The sequence below is a fragment of the Typopeltis vanoorti genome, chromosome 21 (assembly GCF_054136105.1).
Source record: "Typopeltis vanoorti isolate ZY-2024b chromosome 21, IOZ_Tvanoo_1.0, whole genome shotgun sequence".
Classification (NCBI taxonomy): Eukaryota; Metazoa; Arthropoda; class Arachnida; order Uropygi; family Thelyphonidae; genus Typopeltis; species Typopeltis vanoorti.
The window spans coordinates 12369739-12394043 of record NC_143569.1 but is presented as its reverse complement, the minus strand read 5'-3'; the positions used below and the strand labels follow the sequence as shown (position 1 = coordinate 12394043).

Genomic DNA, 24305 nt, shown 5'->3' with positions numbered 1-24305 from the left:
TAAATACTCAAAATTCAGTTTGAAGGCATTATTCACATTGCATAAGAGGAACAAAAAAACAACACAATATCTGGCTCAAACTGAATGGAATCAAATGTTACAAACACTTGGCAGGTATATGGTGAATCAAGACAAAGAATAATACTATGTTATTAGGAAGTAAAAAGAGCAAGACAATGCAAAATACATTGGTGAATCCCAAGCTAATATTTTGCACATGTAAAACAATAGGCAAAGCTAGTAAAAGGATGTTAGAATTCTCTAAACATCTGATAAAAAAAAAAAGCAATTAGTTTCACTTATTTAATTTCCAAAGGAAGGTGAAAACTCTGAGAGGGTACTGCAGTTATTCCACAAATGAGTAGCTTTATAACTGATAAGTATTAAATGCAAAGTAAACTTTACTAAATTAGCTATAGTAATCCATGAATCCAGCATCAGAGGAAATATCAACAAACTAAAGAACTGGCGTATACTGAATAGGATACTATATGCCACTAAAAAAAGCTTTTTTTAACCAGCATAAGGCCACTAAACAATACATGAAAGTACGCAGAGTCTATAACACATTTATGACATTTAGATGAGAGCTGGGAAAGAAGAAACCAAGTAATATATTTTCTTGAAAGAAAGGAGACTATATTCACTCTGAAGCAATGCAAATGGCTGTTCCAAAGTCTAGAGGCAGATGGCATAATAGAGGAAAAGGAGGTTCAGGGAGTTCCATTTAGTTCTGATTATCAACAAGAACTTTTTCTAGGTTTTTTTTATTTTTATTTTTATTTTTTTAACCTGGTTCTCATGTTAATCTGTCTGAAATAGGCAAATATCAGAATGGGGAATTGGACATTGAGACTTATTTGTGCCTATGGTCCCACAGAAGGTTCTACTAAGGTAGAAGTGGAGGAATTTTTTGAAGCATTAGAAAAAGCAACTGACACAATGAAAAAGGAAAAATTGGTCCTTATTGAGGATCTAAATAGCAGAGTAGGAAATGATTGTCAGACATACAAAAATATTTTGGGAAAATTTGGAGAAAAGAGCAAAGCCAATAATAATGGCAAATACCTGTTGGATTTCTGCTCAGGACATGAACTAGTTATTACTAACACCATGTTCCAACATAAAAATGTGCACAAATTCACATGGAGAGAAGAGGCAAGAAATAAGAAAAGTCTCATTGACTACGTTATTGTTGATAGTGATGTTTTCTCCCTGTACACTCTGGTGCAGGACACCAGAGTGTACAGAGGATTTCAGGAAGTGATCACTATTTAGGCTTGAGCAGAATAAAATTGAATTTCCTATTGAAAAGAATAACATGTAAGAAAGTTTTAAAGCGAATAAAAGTTGAGCAGCTCTCAGATGTGAACTGTAGACTAAAATACACAAAGATTATTGAAGAAAAAATGAAAGAGTTTGAGAACAGGAACCAAATCTTGGAGATTCAGTGGCAAACTCTGAAGAAAACATTAATTGATTCTGCCAGAGAGGCATGTGGTGAGGTTGTCTGCAAGGATAAAAAAATCAGAACTCCCTGGTGGACACAGGAAGTTAAAGAGGCAGTGAAGGAAAAGAAGAAAGAATATCAAAAGTTCCTGTCAAATAAGTTGGCTTGTGCTCTTAGAGAATACAGAGACAAATGCAAGAATGCTAAACACTGTGTAAAACTAGCTAAACAAAAGTAATGGGAGGACTTTGGCAAGAACATAGAAAATAAATATCAAGAAGGTGGTAAGATATTCTGGAGGTTGTTGAAGAAGCTTAGAAATGGAAGAAAGAGTGCTAAAAGGAGTTAGAAATGATAAAGGTGACATGAAAGCAGGAGAAAAAGATATCCTTGAAGTATGGAGTAATTACTTCGAAAAATTGCTAAATGAAACAAGCAGTGATAGCACAATGGTAAAAAACACTGAACAGGCATACAGTCAGGAATACATATCCATACTTGATGTAGAAAACGCCATCAAAGGCTTGAAATATGGAAAGGCAGCAGGAACAGATGATATTCGACTAGAAATGCTGAAGTATGGTGGTATAAAAGTCTTACAGTGGCTGCACTGCATAGTTCAGAGAGCCTGGATAGAGGGATGAATTCCCGATTATTGGAGTAGAGCTCTAATAGTAGCCATATATATAAAAAGGGAAAAACTGAATTTAAGAATTACAAAGGTATTTCCCTACTGAGTGTTCCTGGCAAGATCTATACAGGTATACTTGAAAAACGGTTGAGAAGAATTGTGGAAGAAAAGCTTGGCGAAGAACAAGCTGGATTCAGGTCAAATAGAGGCTGTCAGGATCAGATCTTCACTTTACAAGCATGGGAATATAACAAAGATCTGTATTTAAGTTTTGTCGATCTGGAAAAGGCATATGACAAGGTGCCAAGAGAGAAGCTGTTCAATGCGCTACAGTTGTATGGTGCCAATGGGGCATTATATCAAGCAATACTTAGTCTGTATTTGAGTTGTAAGTCAGCAGTTAGAATTGATGGAAGTACAGGAAGACGGTTTAATGTTAAATCTGGTGTGAGACAAGGATGTACATTATCCCCTCTGTTATTCATTATCTATATGGATCACATTATGAAGGAAAGTGGTATTAAACATGATATCAGAATTGGAGATGTTAATGCCAGCTCTTTGCTTTATGCGGACGAGGGAAGTTTGCAAGATTCCCTGACTAAATTGAATAACTGTTGTAATAGATATGGTATGAAGGTCAGCATTAAAAAGACAAAGACAATGAAAATAGGTAAATTAAATATGGAAATAGACAACAGAATCAACAAAGCTGGTATGGTAGGCAGGCAATTGAATAAATTCATATGGAATAAGAGAGAAATTAGCTGGAAACACTAAATTAGCTGTATACAAGATAGTGTTCAAACCAATTTTAACTTATGGATCTGAGAGCTGGGTCAGAAGTAAAACACTTCACCAAAGACTAGAGACCGCAGATATGAGAGTCCTGAGAAAGATTATAGGCGTGAGCAGATGGCATCAATGGCAATATCATATTAAAAACGAGGATATTAGGAAAGAACTTGACATTGTCAACATCCAGGAATGCGTTATCAGAGCTAATCTCATTTGGTATGGTCGCTTAAACAGAATGGGCAAGGAAAGATTAACAAAACAAGTGTTCTCTGCCAGGTTAGCAGGAAAACGAACCAGAGGAAGACCAAGATATAGGTGGATTGATATGGTACAAAGTGCCTTAGACGATAGAAATACAAGATCTGATAATGTTGGAGTCTTGACAAGTAACAGACTGATTTGGAGGAAAATTGTAGATAGGAAGTTAGTAATGATGTAAATTTTTCATGTAGTACTATCATATCCTGTACACACCTGGAGAGTACATGTCAGGAATTTGATGATGATATACTAGACAAAAAATTACATTCTTGTTCTAATCCTTTACCTGGGCATATGCAAACAAAGTAATGCATGTGAAGTATCTTCATGACGATGCAACTTAAAATTGAGGCAGCTGACTTCTTGACATCAATTCTCTGAGTATCCATAATGCACAACGACTTCTTTCAGACATGCTACAATGCATTATGGAATCGGTCGCTACCTAGGCCAGGTTTGACATTTGTTCAAGTCTCAGAGGTTAAATCAACACAGAAGTCATATATTTTCAATATCCACATATAAGTAGTAAAATGTTATTCTTCTTCTTATTGTGCTATCTTCTATCGAAGGTCAGCGACCATCTTGGCGAACAAACTGCGCTCTTGTGCTAATCTGAGCAGTTGTGCACTGCTCTTTCCTGTCCACATCTTGATGTTGTCAAACCATGATATTCTTTTTCTTCCTCTAGTTCCTTTGCCATCAATTCTTCCTACCAAAATAGTTTGTAGAAGTTGGCATTTGCTGTTTCTCATGATGTGTCCAAGATATGATGTTTTTCGTTTCTTGATTATTTGTACAAGATGTTTAGCTTTGCCAATGGATTTTAAGACATCTTCATTGGTAATTTTTTCTGTCCATGATATCTTTAGCATTCTTCTGTATAGCCACATCTCAAAGGCTTCGATTTTCTTGATGGTTGTCGCCTTCAATGTCCATGTTTCAACTCCATAGAGCAGAATAGACCACACATAGCATTTCAGCATTCAGCATCTGACTTCCATGTTTAGGTCTTTATTGCAGAATAGTGTTCTCATTTTCATGAAGGACTGCCGTGCAACTTCAATCCTTGTCTTTATATCTATCTATAAAAAAATCTTTATAAAATCTATCTATAAAAAAATAGATATAAAGACAAAAATGGTATAGCGGAATTTTATTAGAATACAATTTCTTTGGTATAATTTATTTTGTAACCAAGCTGAAAAACTTTTTATAACTATCGCTAACAGAGTATATTAATAATATGGTGATATACCATTTTACTACTTTCAGAGAATGTCTTGCTATGAGGGTTGTTTGAAAAGCTTGGTAAAAAAACAAGTTAAACACACTTTTTTTGGAAAAAAATCACCTTTATTTCTCAACATAGTCTCCATTGAGATCTACACATTTGGTCAGGTGAGTTTCCAATTTTATCATCCCATCTAAAAAGTAGGATTTGTCAAATTGTGCAAAATAGTCATTGACAGACTTGATGACATCCTCATTTGAAGAAAATGTTTTCCCACCAAGCCAAATTTTTAAGTTTGGGAACAAGAAGTCACACGAGGCCAAGTCCGGAGAATGCGGTAGATGTGGTATCAATTCAAACCTCAATTCGTGCAATTTTGTCACTGCAGCGGCCAATGTATGGGACGGTGCAATGTCTTGATGAAAGAGCGCCTTTTTGTGCACCAATCTGAGCCATTTTTTCTTCATTTCTTCTTCTTTTAAATGGTCCAACAATTATGCATAATAGACTCCTGTTATTGTCTAACCCTTTTCCAAATAGTCTATCATGATAATTTCTTGGGAATCCCAAAAAAACAGTGGCCATCACCTTCCCAGCTGACAAAACAGCCTTTGCTTTTTTCGGCACTCTTTCACTTGGTATTGTTAAATTTTTGACTGCTGCTTGGACTCAGGTGTGTAGTGGTTGATCTAAGTTTAGTTGACAGTCACGAATCAATGAAAAAAAAAATACTGTGAGTTGCGATTAAAAATGCCAAACCCTGCATTGAAATGTCTTTTCGATTGCGTTTTTCAACAATTGCAGCACCCATCGTGCACACAGCTTTTTCATGCAGGATATTATACACCTGTTCAATTGAGATGCCTACAATCTCATGCACTTTCACTCGGCGGTTTTCCATAACGATACCGCAGATTTTGTCAATCATTTCCTTCATGGTGACCTCAATTGGGCATCCAGAGCGTGCTTCATCTTCAATGAACTCACGACCATGTTTAAACTCATTTATCCCAAAATAAATAGTCTTTAATGCTGGTGCAGAGTCCCATGAACTGCATGTAACTTGGCTTTGATCTGTGCGGCCATCCACTTCTTCAAATAAAAATGTTTTATCACTGCACAAAACTCGTTTTTCTCCATTTTTTATAAAAAATGTGAACAGTCATTTTAAATGTTTGCCAAATGAGAACTATGTGTGGCATGTGGCTAAAATTTTGCCAGCGTCATGAAAAAGATGATATGTGCTGACACTGGTATGAATGAATGAACTGTGTCACCACCTATTGGAAATTTACCAAACTTTTCAAGCAACCCTTGTATAGCCAGACTTTTCTGAATTAACTTTGTAGTTATATAGAGGGCACCATGCAAGGACATTAGGCATAAGTTACAATTTAAATTCTTTCTATAATTACTTGGTTTAGTGCTGTGTACCTGCCAGTTTCATTGTGTTCTGATGAAGCTGGGTAGAATAAAAGCAAAATATTAATGAGTTTAATAAATGTATTTTTTCCTTAATGTTAGTTATACCATTAAGCTTTGTTACAGATAATGAATAGCATCTAAGCTCTTTATGAAACCTGTATGAAGTCAATCTAAATCATGTCAAGTGCACAAACCATAAATGGTGTTACATACTTACTCTGTTTGGACGATAATCTTTCATCTTTTCTGCAATCCTTAATTTTTCTCTTTCAAGGGCATGCAAAGAGGAGTCTAAAGAGAAATAAATAACACTATCACTATGTAATTTTAATGGTTAATAAACACGATTACATATGTCTCATGTTCAATTGTAATTCTGCAGTGATAAATAATAATTGCTGCATTAACCAAAATTCAAAACATTAACAAGAGTAAGTAATTCCTTAATGTGATAAAAAGCATGCATGAACTTGCATTTTCTTCATACAAGTAATCAGTAATATGAAATTTACAAACCCAACAGAATTTCACTGGTTTGTAAGGAGGATAAGTATATTTTGTGGATATTAGCAGTATGGAGTCCTTAGGAGGTGCACAGAAGAAGGCTGTCAATATGTCTCTGGAAGAAGAAGATATACTTTCTTTTTAAATTAGATATTACTGTATAATTCTTGTTAATTTACTTTACGTTATAGCTTTAACTCAGTAGATAGTGTATGAAATAGTGTGTGTTTTTATATATTATGCACTGATAAATAGCCACTACATATAACAAGGGAGGCAGTTATTACTTTGTCCAAACTTTGACATGAAAATTTTCAGACTCTAGAATTTGTGAAATGTATCCCTCAGTGAGTAATTAGTTTGTTACAAGAATGAAGACAATTACACTGGTATCTGAAACCTAAGGGCAACCCTATTTCTAAAGATTACAACCACAAAATCAGATAAATTAGTTTGTGACAATTTGTATAACTGATGATTCTAAGTAGAAAGTGGGTACACGTTCAAATTTTTGAATTGCATACAAATTCATGGGCAATGTCAAGTGGTAGCACTCAACAGGATAAAAGGCAAACGGCTGTGCTAAGCAAATTGTGTATGAAGGACGCTCTTTTCGTTAAGGAATAAAGCTGCAAACTTGGATGTCTTGTAATATCTCAAAGACATCATCTAGATTTCTCATGGGGAAGAATTATTGGAAAGTTTGAAGGCCGCAGAATTACCGATATTGCCAGAGTCTGGCATCTCATATAGCATTGCATCCAGGCCCTGGGTAGTGCTTCAAACCAATGGAATGTGTTCCAGATGTTTGTTAAGAGGTCGCCCTCACTCTCTACCATAAAGAGCATGAAGACAGATTTGTGGTTATAACAGCAAAATGTAATCAATGCACTATGGCAGTCAACATGGAAGTCAGCTCCATTCAAGCACAGGTACATAGATATCTTGACAAACTATGGCAAAACATCTACAAGTAGGCCTATATGCTCAAAGGCTTGTAGTCTGCAGCCCTTAATCCACAGCTCATCATAAAGAATGTTTTTAGTCATGTTGCATGAATAAAAATTGGACAAGATACCAATATTTGAATGTACTCCTCTTCACCATCGTGAGAATGTTCTTGAAAGAGATAGATACAGCAGTGCTGGGGTCATGGCTTAATGAATGCACCAAGCTACAACTGATTGAAAAATGGACTGACTGGTGACTTATATTGCAACAAAGTTCTTTTTTTTATGGATGACAATGTCAAATGACATCATACATGCAGTGGAGATAGTTGTGGAGAGTACATATTATTACTAAATAAAATATATACAATATTAAAAATTAATTATTCATTCACAAATAAATAAACAAACTTTTCATACATATCAGTATAATAATATACAGATGATAAATAAAACGTTTTATAGCGGAACATCATTAAATAATTTCTAAAGTCCTCTCATATTTTAGAGTTTTCTTTTGTTTAGGGTTGTTTTGGATGCTGTATGGGTTGAAGATAAGTTCTCCAAATTCTTGGAATTATTAATCCATCATTCTTGTTGAGATTTGGATGATGTTTCAGCATTTCACAGGCTTCTTTGAACTTTCTAACAAACCAGATTTTGGTGCAGTATAGGGACTTGGTGTCTTTCCAGTCAATTCTGTCAGGTTTGAAGTGCAAGGAGCAGGAGAGAGTGGACTTCCCAAGGGAGTTCCTTAAACTTGAGTGTAAATCTTGTTTTGACAAAGAAAATAACCAGAGTGAATAATAAAGTCAAACAATTTCACTATATCCTGTTGAAAGGTTTGTGAAAACAGATGAAAAGTATCTCCTAGAGGAGTGGTTCCTGAACTTTTTTGTGCCATGCTACCCTTTTACAATATGTCTGAATATCATTCCCTTAAGATCATCATCATTATTATTATATGGGCAATGCCATGGAGTTGAAAGAGTCACTGCTGGAGACCTAATCTATCCACATAATCTATCATACCTCTCCTTGTATCCATTAGCAGACAAAGCACTCACAACTGACTCTGGCAATCTATACCACTCATTCACAACTCTCCAATCAAAAAATCTAGTCCTCACACCCCTACTAACCACACATTTATTCAAATTCTGGGGATGACCCCCTTGTTCTGGTCCATCTAGTCAAGTGCTGAAACATTCTCCTGCATCTATCCTATAAAACCCTTTAAGCAACTTAAATGTGTATCATACATGATATCCCTCATTTTTCTCCCATCAATCAACTTCTGCAATTCACACACATTCAATCTATCCTCATAGGGAACATTCATCATCTTGGTCACTCACCTCTGAATCCTCTCAACTGCTTCCTCATCCCCAAGAAACCCAAGAGACAAGAATTGAGCACAGTAATCCAAATTTGGGTGTATCAAGAACTTATAAAGAGGAACAACAACTTCTTTATCTCTACTTGTTAACGTGTTCTTTAATGCCCAAGTAATCTTATGGGCTACCTTAGCAACGTTAGTAATATGTCCTCTAAATTTTAACTTTTGGTCTACCACCAACGCTAAATCTCTAGCTTCATGGAGCATGGTGCCATCAACGTGATATAAGGCTTATAATCTATTTATCCCAAAAGGCATTACTTTACATTTCTCCACATTACACCCATTAACTTTTGCTCACACTGACAGTCTATTTAAATCATCCTGCAAACTCTCCACATTGCCTTGATTAACTATTACTCTACCTAATTTCGCATTATCAGCAAACAACTGAATATTTCCTTCCATGTTATTTCCTATATCATTAATCTACAAATTAAACAGCACTCATGATGGGCAAAAATAATGTATAAGTAAAAAAATATATACACACATGCATGCTACTTTACACATCTCAGAATACTGCAAGTGAAAGTGGAGTGATAAATAACCTTAATGTTACCCTCACCACGTCACCATTGTTATGGCAACTTCACTGCTATCTGTTTGCAACTAATGGAGGCAGTTGAAAAGACATAATTGCACTTCATAGGTGGGTGTTATTCAGCCATGTTTTGGTGTGAAGGTCATGTGTGGGCAACATGTCAGATTTCCTAAATATGTCAAATATATTTTGGCTAATAACAAATATTTGTTAATCTCTTTAAAAATGGTGAATATTTGTGCAGTTCTTAGGTGTAAAAATGGTACAATCAAAAAAATCTAAAAACTCTGCAAATCATATTCAGTTTCACAGATAAATAAATATATAAGTATATTTTAACCTATAAATAAATATTTATAGGTTAAAACCTAGCAGCCTAGAGGTGCTAAAGGGTTAAAGCTGTATAACTCACAAAAGTCCTTCACATAGCCTTTAAAGGAATGCAGAGAACGGATCAGGGCTTCTGACCTAATGTCCAATCTTCACTTTCTTGTGGTGCACCATGTTAGATATCTACCTAGATACTGAACAAATGACGATGGGCTGGCCATTTGAGAATTTAGCCAACCAAACTGTATTCTTATTAGCTTAATCCACAATATAAAATGATGGTATAGCATGACAGAATTTCATGCTGGCTGGGGTATTGCCCAGTTAAATCAGGCCCCCTGTTGAGTTTTCCAGGGAACCAGTGCAAATAGTGAAAAGTCAGCTACTGGAACAAACCCTAAAACACATCCCAACTCAACATCACCAGAATTCAAGATCAGTACTATCAACACAAGAAGCCCAAATGGCAAAGAAATAGAGCTAGCTGAGGAATTGGATGAATACCAGATTGACATAACAGGGATGACTGAAACAAAAAAAGACTTTCAAAGCAATAAATACAAAATGTTCTATTCAGGCAATACGGGGTTATTTTTCTTGAATGGCAGACAGTATCAAGTATAGTGATGTGGGCAAATATCAGAATGGGGAACTTGACAATGAGACTTATTTGTGTCTATATACTGCTCCCACAGAAGGTTCTATGGGAGCAGCAGTAGAAGTGGAGGGAATTTTTTGAGACTTTAGAAAAAAGCAACTGACATAATGAATGAAAAAAAAAAAAAAAATGGTCCTTGTTAGAGATCTAAATAGCACAGCAGGAAATGATTGTCAGACATACAAAATTATTTTGGGAAAAATTGGAGAAAAGAGTAAAGCTATTAAAAATGGCATATATCCGTCGATTTCTGCTTAGGACATGGATTGGTTATTCCTATCCATGGAATAACCTTGCCTCTTCTCTCCACGTTCCAATTGTGCACAAATTCACGTGGAGAGAAGAGGCAAGGAATAAGAAAAGTCTCGTTGACTATGTTATTGTTGATAGTGATGTTTTCTCACTGGTACAGGACACTAGAGTGTACAGAGGATATGAAATTTGAAGTGATCACCATTTAGTCTTGAGCAGGATAAAATTAAATGCCATATTGAAAAGAAGAACATGTAAGAAAGTTTTAAAGTGAATAAAAGTTGAGCAGCTCTGAGATGTGAACTGTAGACTAAAATACACAAACATTCAAGAAAAAAAAGCAAGGATAGATAGTCAAGGACAGAACATGGTAGACACAGGAAGTTAAAGAGGCAGTGAAGGAAAAGAAGAAAGAATATTGAAAGTTCCTGGCAAATAAGTCAACTTGTGCTCTTAGAGAATACAGAGATAAATGTAAGAAAGCTAAACCCTGTGTAAAACTAGCTAAACAAAATTCATGGGAGTACTTTGGCAAGAACATAGAAAATAAATATCAAGAATGTGACAAAATATTCTGGAGGCTGTTGAAAAAGTTCAGAAATGGAGGAAAGAGTGCTATAAAAGGAATTCGAGATGATACAGGTGACATGAAAACTGGTGAAAAAGATATCCTTGATGTATGGGGTAATTACTTTAAAAAATTGCTAAATGAAACAAGCTGTGATGGTAGCACAGTAGTAAAGAACACTCTTCAAGCAGAAAAAGCCACCAAAAGCCTGAAATGTTGAAAAACAGCTGGAGTAGATGGTATTCAATAGCTGCACCGAAGTTCAGAAGGTCTGGACAGAGGTATGAATTCCAGATAATTGAAGTAGAGCTCTCATAGTACCCATTTATAAAAAGGGAAATAAAACTGAATGTGAGATTAATTACAGAGGTATTTCTCTACTGAGGGATCTGGTAAGATTACTTGAGAAACGATTGTGGATAGGAAGCTTGGTGAGAAACAAGCTGGATTCAGGCCAAATTGGAAAAGGCATATAGCAAGGTGGCAAGACAGAAAATATTCAAAGTGCTACAGTAGTATTGTATCGATGGGGTATTATATCAAGCAATACTTAGTTTTTATCTGAGTTGTAAGTCAGCAGTTAGAATCGAAGGAAGTACAGGAAAATGGCTTAATGATAAATCAGGTGTCACACAAGGATGTACATTATCCCCTCTGTTATTCGTTATCTACATGGATCACATTATGAAGGGAAGTAGTATTAAACCTGATATCAAAATTGAAGATGTTATTAATCTCAGCTCTTTGCTTTATGCAGATGATGTTATACTTCTAAATAAATCTGCTACAAATCTGCAAGATTCCCTGACTAAATTGAATAGCTGTTGTAATAGATATGGTATAAAATCCAGCAATAACAAGACAAAAACTATGTTCTTACCAAAGTTTTCTCATGACTTGTTTTTACATAGTGTTTAGCTTTCTTACATTGGTCTCTATATTGTCTAAGACAAGCACAAGCTATCTTATTCAGCAAGAACTTTCAATATGATTCTTCTTTTCCCTCACTGCCTCAAGTTCCTGTTTCCACCATGGAGTTCTGATTTCTCTATCCTTGTAGATAACCTTATCACGTGCCTCTCTGGCTGAATCAATCAATGTCACAGTCTGATTTTTTCTTCAATAATGCTTGTGTATTTTAGTCTACAGTTCAAATCTGAGACCTGCTCAACTTTCATTCGCTTTTAAACTTTCATACATGTTCTTCTTTTCAATATGAAATTCAATTTTATCCTGCTCAAGACTAAATGGCGATCATTTCCAATTTTAAATTCGCTGTACACTCTGATGTCCTGCACCAGGGAGAAAGCATCACTATCAACAATAACATAGTCAATGAGACTTTTCTTATTTCTTGCCTCTACTCTCCATGTGAATTTGTGCACATTGTTATGTTGGCGCACTGTGTTAGTAATAACCAGTCCACGTCCTGAGCAGAAATCCAACAGGTATTTGGCATTATTATTAGCTTTGCACTTTTCTCCAAATTTTCCCAAAATATTTTTTGTATGTCTGGCAATCATTTCCTACTCTGCTATTTAGATCCCCAATAAGGACCAACTTTTCCTTTTTCATTGTCTCAGTTGCTTTCTCTAAAGCATCAAAAAATTCCTTCACTTCTACCTTAGTAGAACCATCTGTGGGACCATAGGCACAAATAGGTCTCAATGTCTAGTTCACCATTCTGATATTTGCCAGCATCACTCTATTTGATACTACCTGCCAATGAAGAAGATTATCCTCATATTTAGTGTTGAATACCTTAGCTATTCCTTCGCTTCCCCGATTATTATTATTTCCCTGTTATTATTATTGCTATTGTCTGAATATAATATTCTGGATTTATTGCTTAGAAAGATCTCACCAGTGTTTGTCTTTTTTGTATCAGTCACCCCTATTATGCCAATCTGGTACTCATCCAATTCCTCAACCAGCTCCATTTCTTTGTCATTCAGACTTCTTATATTGATAGTGCCAATCTTGAACTTTAGTGATGATGAGTTGGGATGTGTTTCAGGGTTTGTTCCAGTAGCCTGACTTTTTGTTGTTCACCCTGATTCTCTAACAAAAACAACAGGAGCCTTGTTTAAACTGGCGATATCGGCATGACATTCTGTCATATTGTACCATCTTTCTATAATTTAGTTTAAGCCAATAAGAATACAATTTGGTCAGCTAAATCCCAAATTGCCAGCCCATCCTCGTTCGTTCAGTATCCAGGTAGATACCTTACAGGGTGCACCATGAGAAGGTGTTGATTGCACATTAGATCAAAGCCATTTGGACATTAGGTTCTCTGCATTCCTTTAAGGGCTATGTGGAGGTCTCCTCTCAGTTATGCAGCTTTAACCCTAAAGTACCACTTAACTTAAAACCAAGGTTAAGACCAGAAATTTATGGCTGCCAATTGGACAAGATGCAATTTTTTTCTGTTTTTAGTTTTCTGAAAGTCAGTTTTCGACATGTTGATAGTCTTTTTGCAGCTATTTCATGCATTAAATATACCTAATACTCTTCAAAATTGTTGCACACTGAAGTTTAAAATGGCAACACTGTATGCAAATGTAAGTGCAGACAGCATTCAACTTATGTATATGCTATATTCCATAACTGGAAATTTTCGTTAATCACACCTTGTTGCTTATATTTTTACATTACATGTATACTGTAATGCATCAATGTGTTTTAAAGGTTGGTTAGTTTCAATCAGTTTCAGTGACAGAATCCACATGCAAGTTGTATTTCAATATGCAATTATTAATGCAAAATAACATGGCATATTATAAACATATGAGAAAGTAAAAAAATTATTAAAACTGCTCAAGTTAGCTATTTGACCTTCCTTGTGAAATTATCAACAGATGACTGAAGAGTGCTTCTTTCTTCACATTATAAATCTCAATAACAAACTAACATGTTAGCTTCATTATACGATCAGGGTATTTCAGCTGAAAAAACACAAACAGATGGTTCAAAAAATAGTTTGCCAAAGGTGGAGACAGAGGGCTGCCCATGGGAGTGCTTTCAACCTGTTTATCTTTAAAGGTACCTGTGGCCTAACTATAAACAATAACATTAAATAATCATCACAGTAATTAACTTTAATGAAATGAAAGTACAGATATTTCATAGTGAAAATAACAGTACCTCATGAGTGTGCAGAAATGCCAATCAAAGAACAGGAATACAAGGTTTACCAATTAAAAACAGCTGTCATGAGCTAGAATCAAAATCAGTACTAAAAAATAATATTAAAACTATTGTTGATGTTTACATAAAATGAGAATCTCCCAAACTTTTGGGAGAGAGATAGACAATAGTTCTGATTCCCATGAGGCCAATGTAAAAGGGCTTCACAACTTTCTTTGAGAAGGCATTCATATTTAATACCGCTTCTATGTAGAAAAAAGCTTCATCCTGCTGAACAGTGTGTTTAGTGTCAATACTAAGCAGTGTCAGATCATGGGGAACTTTTGAGGTTTCATGTATTCAATGTAGTACTGATGTTTATTCTTTTTTCAACAGAATGGCCTGTCTGTCCAAAGTATGTCAAATTACATTCACAAGGAATCTGGTAAACATCAGCTAAAGACAGAGGCGACAGTTTATCTATTGTAGGTGGTAACAGATAAGAAATTTTGCTGAAAGGAGAATATGTGGGAATAAAATGTAACTTCAAAATTCTAACAATATTTTCAGATACCAGAAATATAAGGGACTGGAACCCTCTAGTCTGTTGAAGAATCCTTAGGCATTAGTGTATAGGAGTCAATTATATACCGTATTTGATGACAGCTGTAACCATTAAATTCCATTCAAGTTTTGATAGTGAGATGTTCTTGTTGTAAGCTTGAGGGAGAGGAGCACACATTATGTGCTCTCTTATTAAAGACTTGATAACACTAATTTTTTTAGAGGTGTGATGTGCAGACTTTTGATGAATGTATCTGCAGTAAAGGCAGCTTTTTGATAAACACTTATTGACAAAATATCAGCTGCTGTGCGAGTAAGAAGGATGACCAAAAATGGTAAACTGCCAACATTTTCCTTTTCCATGGTGAATTGAATGTGTGGGTGAAGGCTATTGATACAATCTAGGAAAGGTAACTTCATTGTCAGAATGAGACCAAACAGGAAAAAATGTCATTGACATAATGAAAGCAAAGAGAGGGTTGGAGATGAATGGATGAGAACAAGGTATCTTCCAGATGGTTCAAAAACTAGTTTGAAAAAATTGGTGACAGAGGGCTACCCATGGTAGTGCCTTCAACCTGTTTATAGATCTTGTTTTTCCAGCTGAAATATCATGATTGCATAACAAAGCTAAGATGTATCCATTTCTTGTTAGGTTTTTTTTTTTGAAAAATGAGGTATTAGGATTCATGCAAAGATTAAAAGTAAATAGTATACAAACACTAAAAATATAGCACATTAATGTTGAAAGCAAGACTGAGGAACATGCACACGTGCCACATTGACTGTCTATTATGGAATACCATGGCTAGAGGGCAGTCTTCAGCCATCTAATGGGGTATTCAATATCCTTAACAAAGACCTATCTCCTAAGTGTCCTCATTAATCTACAGAAAATAATAAATTTAGTTTAATCCTTTATCCAAGTGTGAGCAAACAAAGTTTGCGCCTGAAAGTATCTTCAGGACTGGGGTAAGGTGGTACAACACCAGGACAACTCGTTGCAAAGGTGGAGCACGATACCAACACTCCTGTCTCAGTATCTCCTATAATGCTAAACACTTGGATAAAGGATTAAACTAAATTTATTATACTCTAACCAAGTGAAAAATAAACTTTCAACATCTTTTTCTAAATCCAGAGTAATTTATTAAAAAAGGGTGGCACACCATTTGGCAACTCCTATAGGTAGAGATGACCTGCGAATGCTTCTGCCTGGTATCTCAGCTTGGGCCTGGTTCCCACTGAAGAGACCTCAATGGTCGAAACTAGTCTGGGTAGTGGCCCTTCCCTTAATGCATAACATTAGACATATCTGCAAGGAGATGTGTTTTGCATTATAGGAGATACTGAGACAGGAGTGTTGGTAGCTTGCTCCACCTTTGCAACGAGCTTCCCTCGTGTTGTACCACCTTACCCCAGTCCTGAAGATACTTGCGTAAACTTTGTTTGCTCACACTTGGATAAAGGATTAAACTAAATTTATTATACTGTAACCAAATGAAAATAAACTTTCAACATCAATAACCTACTGAAAGATAAATTATTTGTACCAGGATACATATGGATAATCATACTACATTGCTGAACATCAGCAAATATATGTTCACTGTGGGGAATTTATGGATATAAAAATGTTTTGAGCAATTACTTTGCTTACAATTACTAACACTCGACGTTTCGACTTCTATATCAAGGTCATTATCAGGAAAACATACAATGAATAACATGCAAGTTACATGAAATTTACACAAAATTAAGCTAAAATCTAACTACCTTGTTAATTGTTTATAAGAGGTCCAATAAGTATTTGTAATACTTACTGGACCTCTTATGCAAAAAATAAATAAATACGAATAAACTGTTTAAATTAAACATATTCAGTCATCTGAAAATTAAACAAAGAAACTTATTGTTTTAATACTGACCATATTGTAATGCGTACAAACATCTTACAGTCTTTGCCTACCAGTTTTGTTAGCAAACTGTCTAGCTCTTTCAAGGCATTGACGGAAAAGCATAAAAAACTAGTAAATGCAAATTGAAAAGAACAAAAAAAACGTTGTAAACAATCTAGTAGCTAAGGTTACACGTTAGCGTGACAGAGACTGAGAGGACTTATTGTTCTTATTCATTATCACGTATGCGTGTTTGTTGTAAACACATAATGTGATTACTGGCTAGCTGTAGTTCAGATGAATTTAGAGAGAGGATCAGGTTTTTCCACGAACTGCTCAGAATAGTACTCTGATTTCTGTTGAGGTTTCTGCCAGTTATTAACACTATTGGAGCTGTTTTGCCACTTTATCGTGTGGTTAGACGTGCAGAAATGATGTGCTAAGCGAGAAGAAATACTTCTGTTGTGGTTTACATCACCAACACGTTCTTTTTGTCTGATCTCTAAACTCCATGAGGTTTGTCTGATGTAGGCAAGATCACAGGAGCGATGTATGTAATATACTCCTGGATATTTGTAGAATGGTATCTTATCTTTTGGGGATCCTAAAACCTGTCTGAAGCTGGTGGTTGGGTTGAAGACCACTCTGATGTTGTAGGCTCTTAGTATTCTGGCTATTTGATAAGAAATTGACCTGATGAAAGGGATCGCTACAGTAGATATGTGCTGGAAGCTCGATTCTTCTTGTCTTGGGTTGTCACCTTATAGATATTTTTTGATGATGTCTGGAGGATATCCATTTTGTGAAAATGTGTTGGCTATTAGTGAGATTTCAGCCTGTGTATCCTCCTCTTCTGATATAAACTTTTGGGCTCTATTTTTCAACATGTGGATAATGCTCAGTTTGTGTGTCCTGTGATGGTTTGAAGTATAATGAAGATATCTTCCAGTGTCTGTAGGTTTTCTGTAAATAGACAATTTCACACTATTTGATTGTCTCTTTATCAAGATGTCTAAAAAATGCAGTTGGCTGTTGTTTTCCACTTCCAGAGTGAATTTTATCTTGTTATGTATTGAGTTGATTTTATTCACAAACGATTTTAGGTTTTCTAAGCTATCTTGCCATATAATGAAAATATCATCTACATAACTCCACCATACAGATGGTCGAGGGGAGATCGTGGAGAGAATTTTTTTTTCAAGTTTTTCCATGAAAAGGTCTGCACAAGATGGTGACAGCGGGCTTTCCATTGCTAAGCCTTCTAATTGTTGGTATATAGTGTTGTTAACCTTGAAGAAATTAGACTGAAGGCAGTGCCTAAACATCTGTGTGATGTCTAGAGGAAAGAGGCCTTGAATGATGTTTATTACCTTTTCTACTGGTACATTAGTGAAGAGAGATACAACATCTAGACTGGCTAGCATGTCTTTTGGTGCAATCTTAATGGCTTGGAGTTTATTTACAAAGTGCTGACTATTCTTGATATAGGATTATGTGGATCTTATTTTATTATTTAATAAGTTTGCAAGATGCTTGGCCAAAAGGTAAGTTGGGGATGACCTTCCATCAACGATTGGACGAAGAGGTATATCCTTTTTATGTATTTTAGGTGTTCCATATAATCTGGGAGTGATGGGATGTGAGGATTTTAGTGTTCTCTTCACTTCTTCTGAGAGTGACAAAACAGCTCCATGCCATATTTGGATGACGACTACAGACATTGTTTATTCAAGGAAGCCACAATAGTGTTAATAACCGGTGGAAACCTCAACAGAAATCAGGGTACTATTCTGAACAGTTCATGGAAAAACCTGATCCTCTCTCTAAATCCATCTGAACTACAGCTAGCCAGTAATCACATTATGTGTTAACAACAAACACGCATGCGTGATAATGAATAAGAACAATAAGTCCTCTCAGTGTCTATCATGCGAACGTGTAACCTTAGCTACTAAATTGTTAGATTACTAGATTGTACTTGAAAAAGCTAGACAGTTTGCTAGCGAAACTGGTAGAAAAGAATGTAAGATGTTTGTGCGCATTACAATATGGTCAGTATTAAAACAATAAGTTGGTATGTCCCATCACTCCCAGACTATATGGAACACCTAAAATACATAAAAAGGATATACCTCTTCGTCCAATCGTTGATGGAAGGTCATCCTCAACTTACCTTTTGGCCAAGCATCTTGCAAACTTATTAAATAATAAAATAAGATCAACAGAATCCTATATCAAGAATAGTCAGCACTTTGTAAATAAACTCGAAGCCATTAAGATAGCACCAACAGACATACTAGCCAGTCTAGATGATGTATCTCTCTTCACCAATATACCAGTAGAAAAGGTAATAAACATCATTCAAGGCCTCTTTCCTCTAGACATCACACAGATGTTTAGGCACTGCCTTCAGTCTAATTTCTTCAAGGTTAACAACACTATATACCAACAATTAGAAGGCCTAGCAATGGAAAGCCCGCTGTCACCATCTTGTGCAGACCTTTTCATGGAAAAACTTGAAAAATAAATTCTCTCCATAATCTCCCCTAGATCATCTATATGGTGGAGATATGTAGATGATATTTTCATTAAACGGCAAGACAGCTTAGAAAACCTAAAATTGTTTGAGAATAAAATCAACTCAATGTATAACAAGACAAAATTCACTCTGGAAGTGGAAAACAACAGCCAACTGCATTTTTTAGACATCTTGATAAAGAGACAATCAAATAGTGTGAAATTATCTATTTACAGAAAGCCTACAGACACTGGAAGATATCTTCATTATACTTCAAACCATCACAGGACACACAAACTGAGCATTATCCACATGTTGAAAAATAGAGCCCCAAAAGTTTATATCAGAAGAGGAGGATACACAGGCTGAAATCTTACTAACAGTCAACACATTATCACAAAATGGATATCCTCCGAACATCATCAAAAATTATCTACACGGTGACAACCCCCAGACAAGAAGAATCAAGCTCCCAGCACATTTCTATTGTAGTGATTCCTTTCATCAGGTCAATTTCTTATCAAATAGCCAGAATACTAAGAGCCTACAACATCAGAGTGGTCTTCAAACCAACCACCAGCATCAGATAGGTTTTAGGATCCCCAAAAGATAAGGTGCCATTCTACAAATATCCAGAAGTATATTACATTCCTTGCTCCTGTGGTCTTGCCTACATCGGACAAACTTCACGGAGTTTAGAGATCAGACATGTCGTGGAAAAACCTGATCCTCTCTCTTAATCCATCTGAACTACAGCTAGCCAGTAATCACATTATGTGTTTACAACAAACATGCATGCGTGATAATGAATAAGAACAATAAGTCCTCTCAGTCTCTGTCACGCTAACGTGTAACCTTAGCTACTAGATTGTTTACAATGTTTTTTTGTTCTTTTCAATTTGCATTTACTAGTTTTTTATGCTTTTCCTTCAATGCCTTGAAAAAGCTAGACAGTTTGGTAGCAAAATTGGTAGGCAAAGAATGTAAGATGTTTGTAGACATTACAATATGGTCGTCAGTATTAAAACAAACATCCCAGAATAACATCTCCCTAGTATTACTTTTTTCTTTATTTCAGTAGATGCATAAAAAACTGACTCAGCAAGGTAGATACATGAATTCCCATCATTCCTCCAAATGCAGTGTTATAAAAATAACAGCTAACGGCACCTATAACCACAGGTCTGACCAGACACTGTTCACAATTGAACATTAGTTAAGAAAATATGGGAGAAAATGTCTACAAATGAAAATACAACAAACCGAGTGCTGATTCCCCCCCCCCCCCCCCCAAATCAAGCAACTGCAGACAGTTTATAGTAATGTTATTACTATTCCCTATATCGAACATCACTTCAGAAATAACCAGCACTTATGAAAGAGAAAATAAATGCTGCTTCAAACACCACATCATGCAAGTTTCTTTGTTGCACTCTCCCAAAGAACTACCTCTTTCCCTTTCATCAGATGTTGACAAAATTTCTGAATGGAATGAAATCTAGTTTTTTTTTTGTTTTTTTTTATTCATCTACAATAAAGCAGATCAGAGAGTAAAAGCACAACAATTTTGTTTCTTTCTCTGAGATTTCAGGTGACTATACATAAATTAACATGAGGACACTGAAAATGATAATACCTCAAGAGGCAGCTCAGAATGACTCAATGCGATCAAATCAGACCTTCAGATAGATAATTTTTTAAACAAAATACCAAATGACAACACTAAGTTAAGCAGTGATACATAAGTAGGCATAAGGAACTGGAAGTGTCCTTTGGCAGACAAGACCCAATCATGTCAGCATGAGGATGGGAAACTGATTCAAGAATCATTTGTGCAGAATCCACAGAAATCAATTTACAGGTGCAGCCATTGACTGAAAACATCCCACTAAATAATGCAAAAACATGTACATATATTGAGATATGCACTATGTGCAAGATTCAAACTGTCTGGTTTTCATTCCCAATGATCATATGCAGCATTTATATATTTGCATGTATAAAATAATTAATATTTACTGATGAGGCTGCTTTCTACATCTCAGAGTCAATCAGAATGTCAGGATATGGAGTTCTGTGAGAGATGGAATGTACCCTGAAAATAACCATAATTTGTAGATTTGTACATGAATCTGTAATTGGACCAGTTTAGTTCAGTGATCTGACAATCAACAAAACTAATTAGCTACTGATTCTAACAAATCAGGTTGCACAGATGCCTAACCTTTGATCATGTAATTTTCTAGTAAGATGCACTACCACAATTGACAAGTCAGATGAACTTATGAAGTTACTACCCATGTAGCAGAGATCTGATTCCATGGCCTTCTTGCTTACCTGACACAATCCCATATCTTCTTTTTGTGAGGATATGCCAAGGATATCGCTATCAAAGGATAAGGATACAATCGAAGATCTAGAGCAAAAGATCTTTGATACTGATGCAAGTTTGTTTGAGCGAATTCTCTTTTTCTCTCTCAGAGAGAGAGAGAGAGAAAGAGAATCAACTGGATATTGCCTGGGTGATAGGTTCTCTAAGCGCAAGTTGAATATGTGTTGTCAGTTAATATTTATTGTGATTTCAAGTTGTAAAAATTCCACGTGATCTAGGAATTATCAAAAAACAATATTACATTTTCTTCTGAATGGCACTATGAAGTTTTTTTGGCTTTGAATCTGCACTAAAAAAGAAGATATTTCACTAGAAATTTACAATTCAGTTCTTTTGTGCTGAATGCAGCTTATTTCTTGAGTTTGTGTTCAGAATCCAAAGTATAAATTTTTATATTTCAGTTAGTATGCTTGCATAGGTTTTGCTATCTGACCAATTAGAATCTTTTGTATACTGACCTCCCAGAATTCATAAATTTTTCAACTTATTTCCATTTCTGATTCATATTAACATTAGCATGACATTCTTCCCACCACGGAAATGGGAAATAAACATTTTAACTGCCTGCAGTTAGAAACAATACCTGATGAAGTGGTAATCTTGGATTTTGTTTCAGTTTGTGTAGTTGACTCCACTTACATTACTCACCATTATAACATATTAGCTTGCTATACAATCCACTATGGGAATAATATCATTCTGAAAAAAATAATTTATATATAACACTCTATCCACAAAAATAAACTGTTTTATGGTCCACGTGACTTTTATATAGTGGAACTATTTGCACCTGATTGGTCTTCCATAAGTTCATACCATTGCTTTGCCCACTGAATATTTCAGTCAGTGATATGAAGAAGGGTGTCAATTGGTTTCATTCCATATGCATCATTTATTTAATTTCAAATTCGTCCATTCTAATATAACCAAAATATACAAGAAATTATAACTGTTTATATCAGGAATATATTCAAGAATATGTAGACAGTTTATGAATGATATTATACTGATGAGAATACATTTGTGTATACTAAACGTAAAGGACCATGAATTTCACTAAATATCAAATAACTTACTTAGACATTTAAACTTAGGTAAACTGACACAGTACAGAAATGACACAGTATAGTATCACTAATTCTCAATGCCTAAAAGCACACAGAAATAATGGCTTCCATTAAATTTGATATTGTGCACTGGATATTTCAGAAAGTGACTTCAATAAAATGTACTTAAACATCAGCTTTTTTTTTTTTTATTCTTTTTTTTTTTTTTACAAGTTCATTGTAAAAAAAGTTGAGGGGAAGAGAAGACGTGGAAGACCAACTAGAGAGTGGTTTAATGACATCGTCGAACGGACTGGTTTAAGAATGATGGAAGCAACAGACAGAGAGAAATGGAGAAGAGCTGCTCATCTGCTGCAACCCTCTTGCTAGAGGATGCTACCGGACGATGACGACGACAAGTTCATTAAATTAACAGATGCAGAATTCACTTCCATGTTGTCTTAAAGTAAATATGAAAAACTTTACCGGATATTACTACTATAAAACTGTACTAAAAAAACATTTTGATGTGAGTTCATTAAAATTAACATATTTAAAATTCATTCTCAGTATTCATCAAGTCTTATAGCAAACCTTGAAACAAAGGATGCACTCCTATTTGAGTGAAATGTGTAATACTCTTGATTCTCTTAACAGATTCCTTGCAAGGTGCAGGTCTTGATTTCAAATACTTCCTATAAGCATTAGTACTAACTTTTTCTATGTTCCTCTAGGAAAATAAAAAAATTCTTATTAACAGAAATAAAATAATAAAAAAAACACTAAAGAAATTTAACTAGTTTTTCACTGTGTGATTCTATTTTTTATTTAAATAATTAATGTTAAATTTCATATAAGATATTATTTGTGCAACTTTATTTACTAGATGCCTCTTTCCAGATCTCCATGTAGTATAAAAACTATATTCAGAATATTCCTACATTCAGTGCAATTGAGTTAGTAAATGCTAACTGAAATTTCTAAATGCAAAAAAAGTAACAGCATTATTCATTAAAAACAGCAATCATAACTAGTTAAAATTTCATCTTGGAAACCAATTAATATAACTGTTTATCTGATCTTAGCTAACTTAACAGTCAGTATAAGTTTCATTCACCCTTTCTTTCGTATCAATATATCAGGTTTAAACAACCTATGAATCCAATGAATAACTAAGTTGTATTTACCAAAGGATAAGGATACAATCACATTACTGACATTCAATATACAAATTAAAATTCCATAAGTTCCACAATTTTCAAGCAAGTAGATTTTGTAATGAAACAGAAAAATAAATGAATTAAAAATTAAACAGACGCAAAAAAAAAAGATTAATAAAGAAATACAGTGTATACCTATTCATAAGGAAACATGAAATTACTTTGGTTCTTGTTCTTCTCGTTACATATCATTGCTTAGCTGTCTATACCTTGTATTTTTGCTAGCTAGTTACTGTTGGAACTTGATATTCAATGATATGCTGAATCCGATTAGGAATTTCAACATTAGAATTACGTCATAATTTGTATTTTGGATTCTGTAAACAGAAAAACTCGCTTGATTCTTTGAAATGATGTGCCAAGAAATTTTCTTCTAATTTAGGAAGTGTTGCTATAGACTAGTCTATGGAATAGTTGGCAGATGTCTCATATAGTAAGATGTAATTTCTCTTCTTCCTAACTGATTATAGCATTCTCCTTTATGAATATGTCAACTTCTTGATACCTACATGCCTAAATAAATTGCCATTCAGG

At 35.0% G+C, this 24305-nt stretch overlaps 1 protein-coding gene across 4 annotated transcripts in view; it reads right to left on the bottom strand.

Moving 5' to 3' along the window:
* Positions 1-24305, bottom strand: part of LOC150094624 (ATP-dependent RNA helicase DDX54) — a 350258-nt gene that overhangs the window by 117026 nt on the left and 208927 nt on the right. For all 4 annotated transcript variants that reach the window (XM_090411066.1, XM_090411065.1, XM_090411067.1 and 1 more), the window contains exons 13-14: positions 23146-23281; positions 6017-6090 (exon numbers count right to left, since the gene is read on the bottom strand). In XM_090411066.1, the coding sequence (XP_090267192.1) occupies positions 6017-6090; positions 23146-23281 (210 nt within the window). The remainder of the gene's footprint in view (positions 1-6016; positions 6091-23145; positions 23282-24305) is intronic.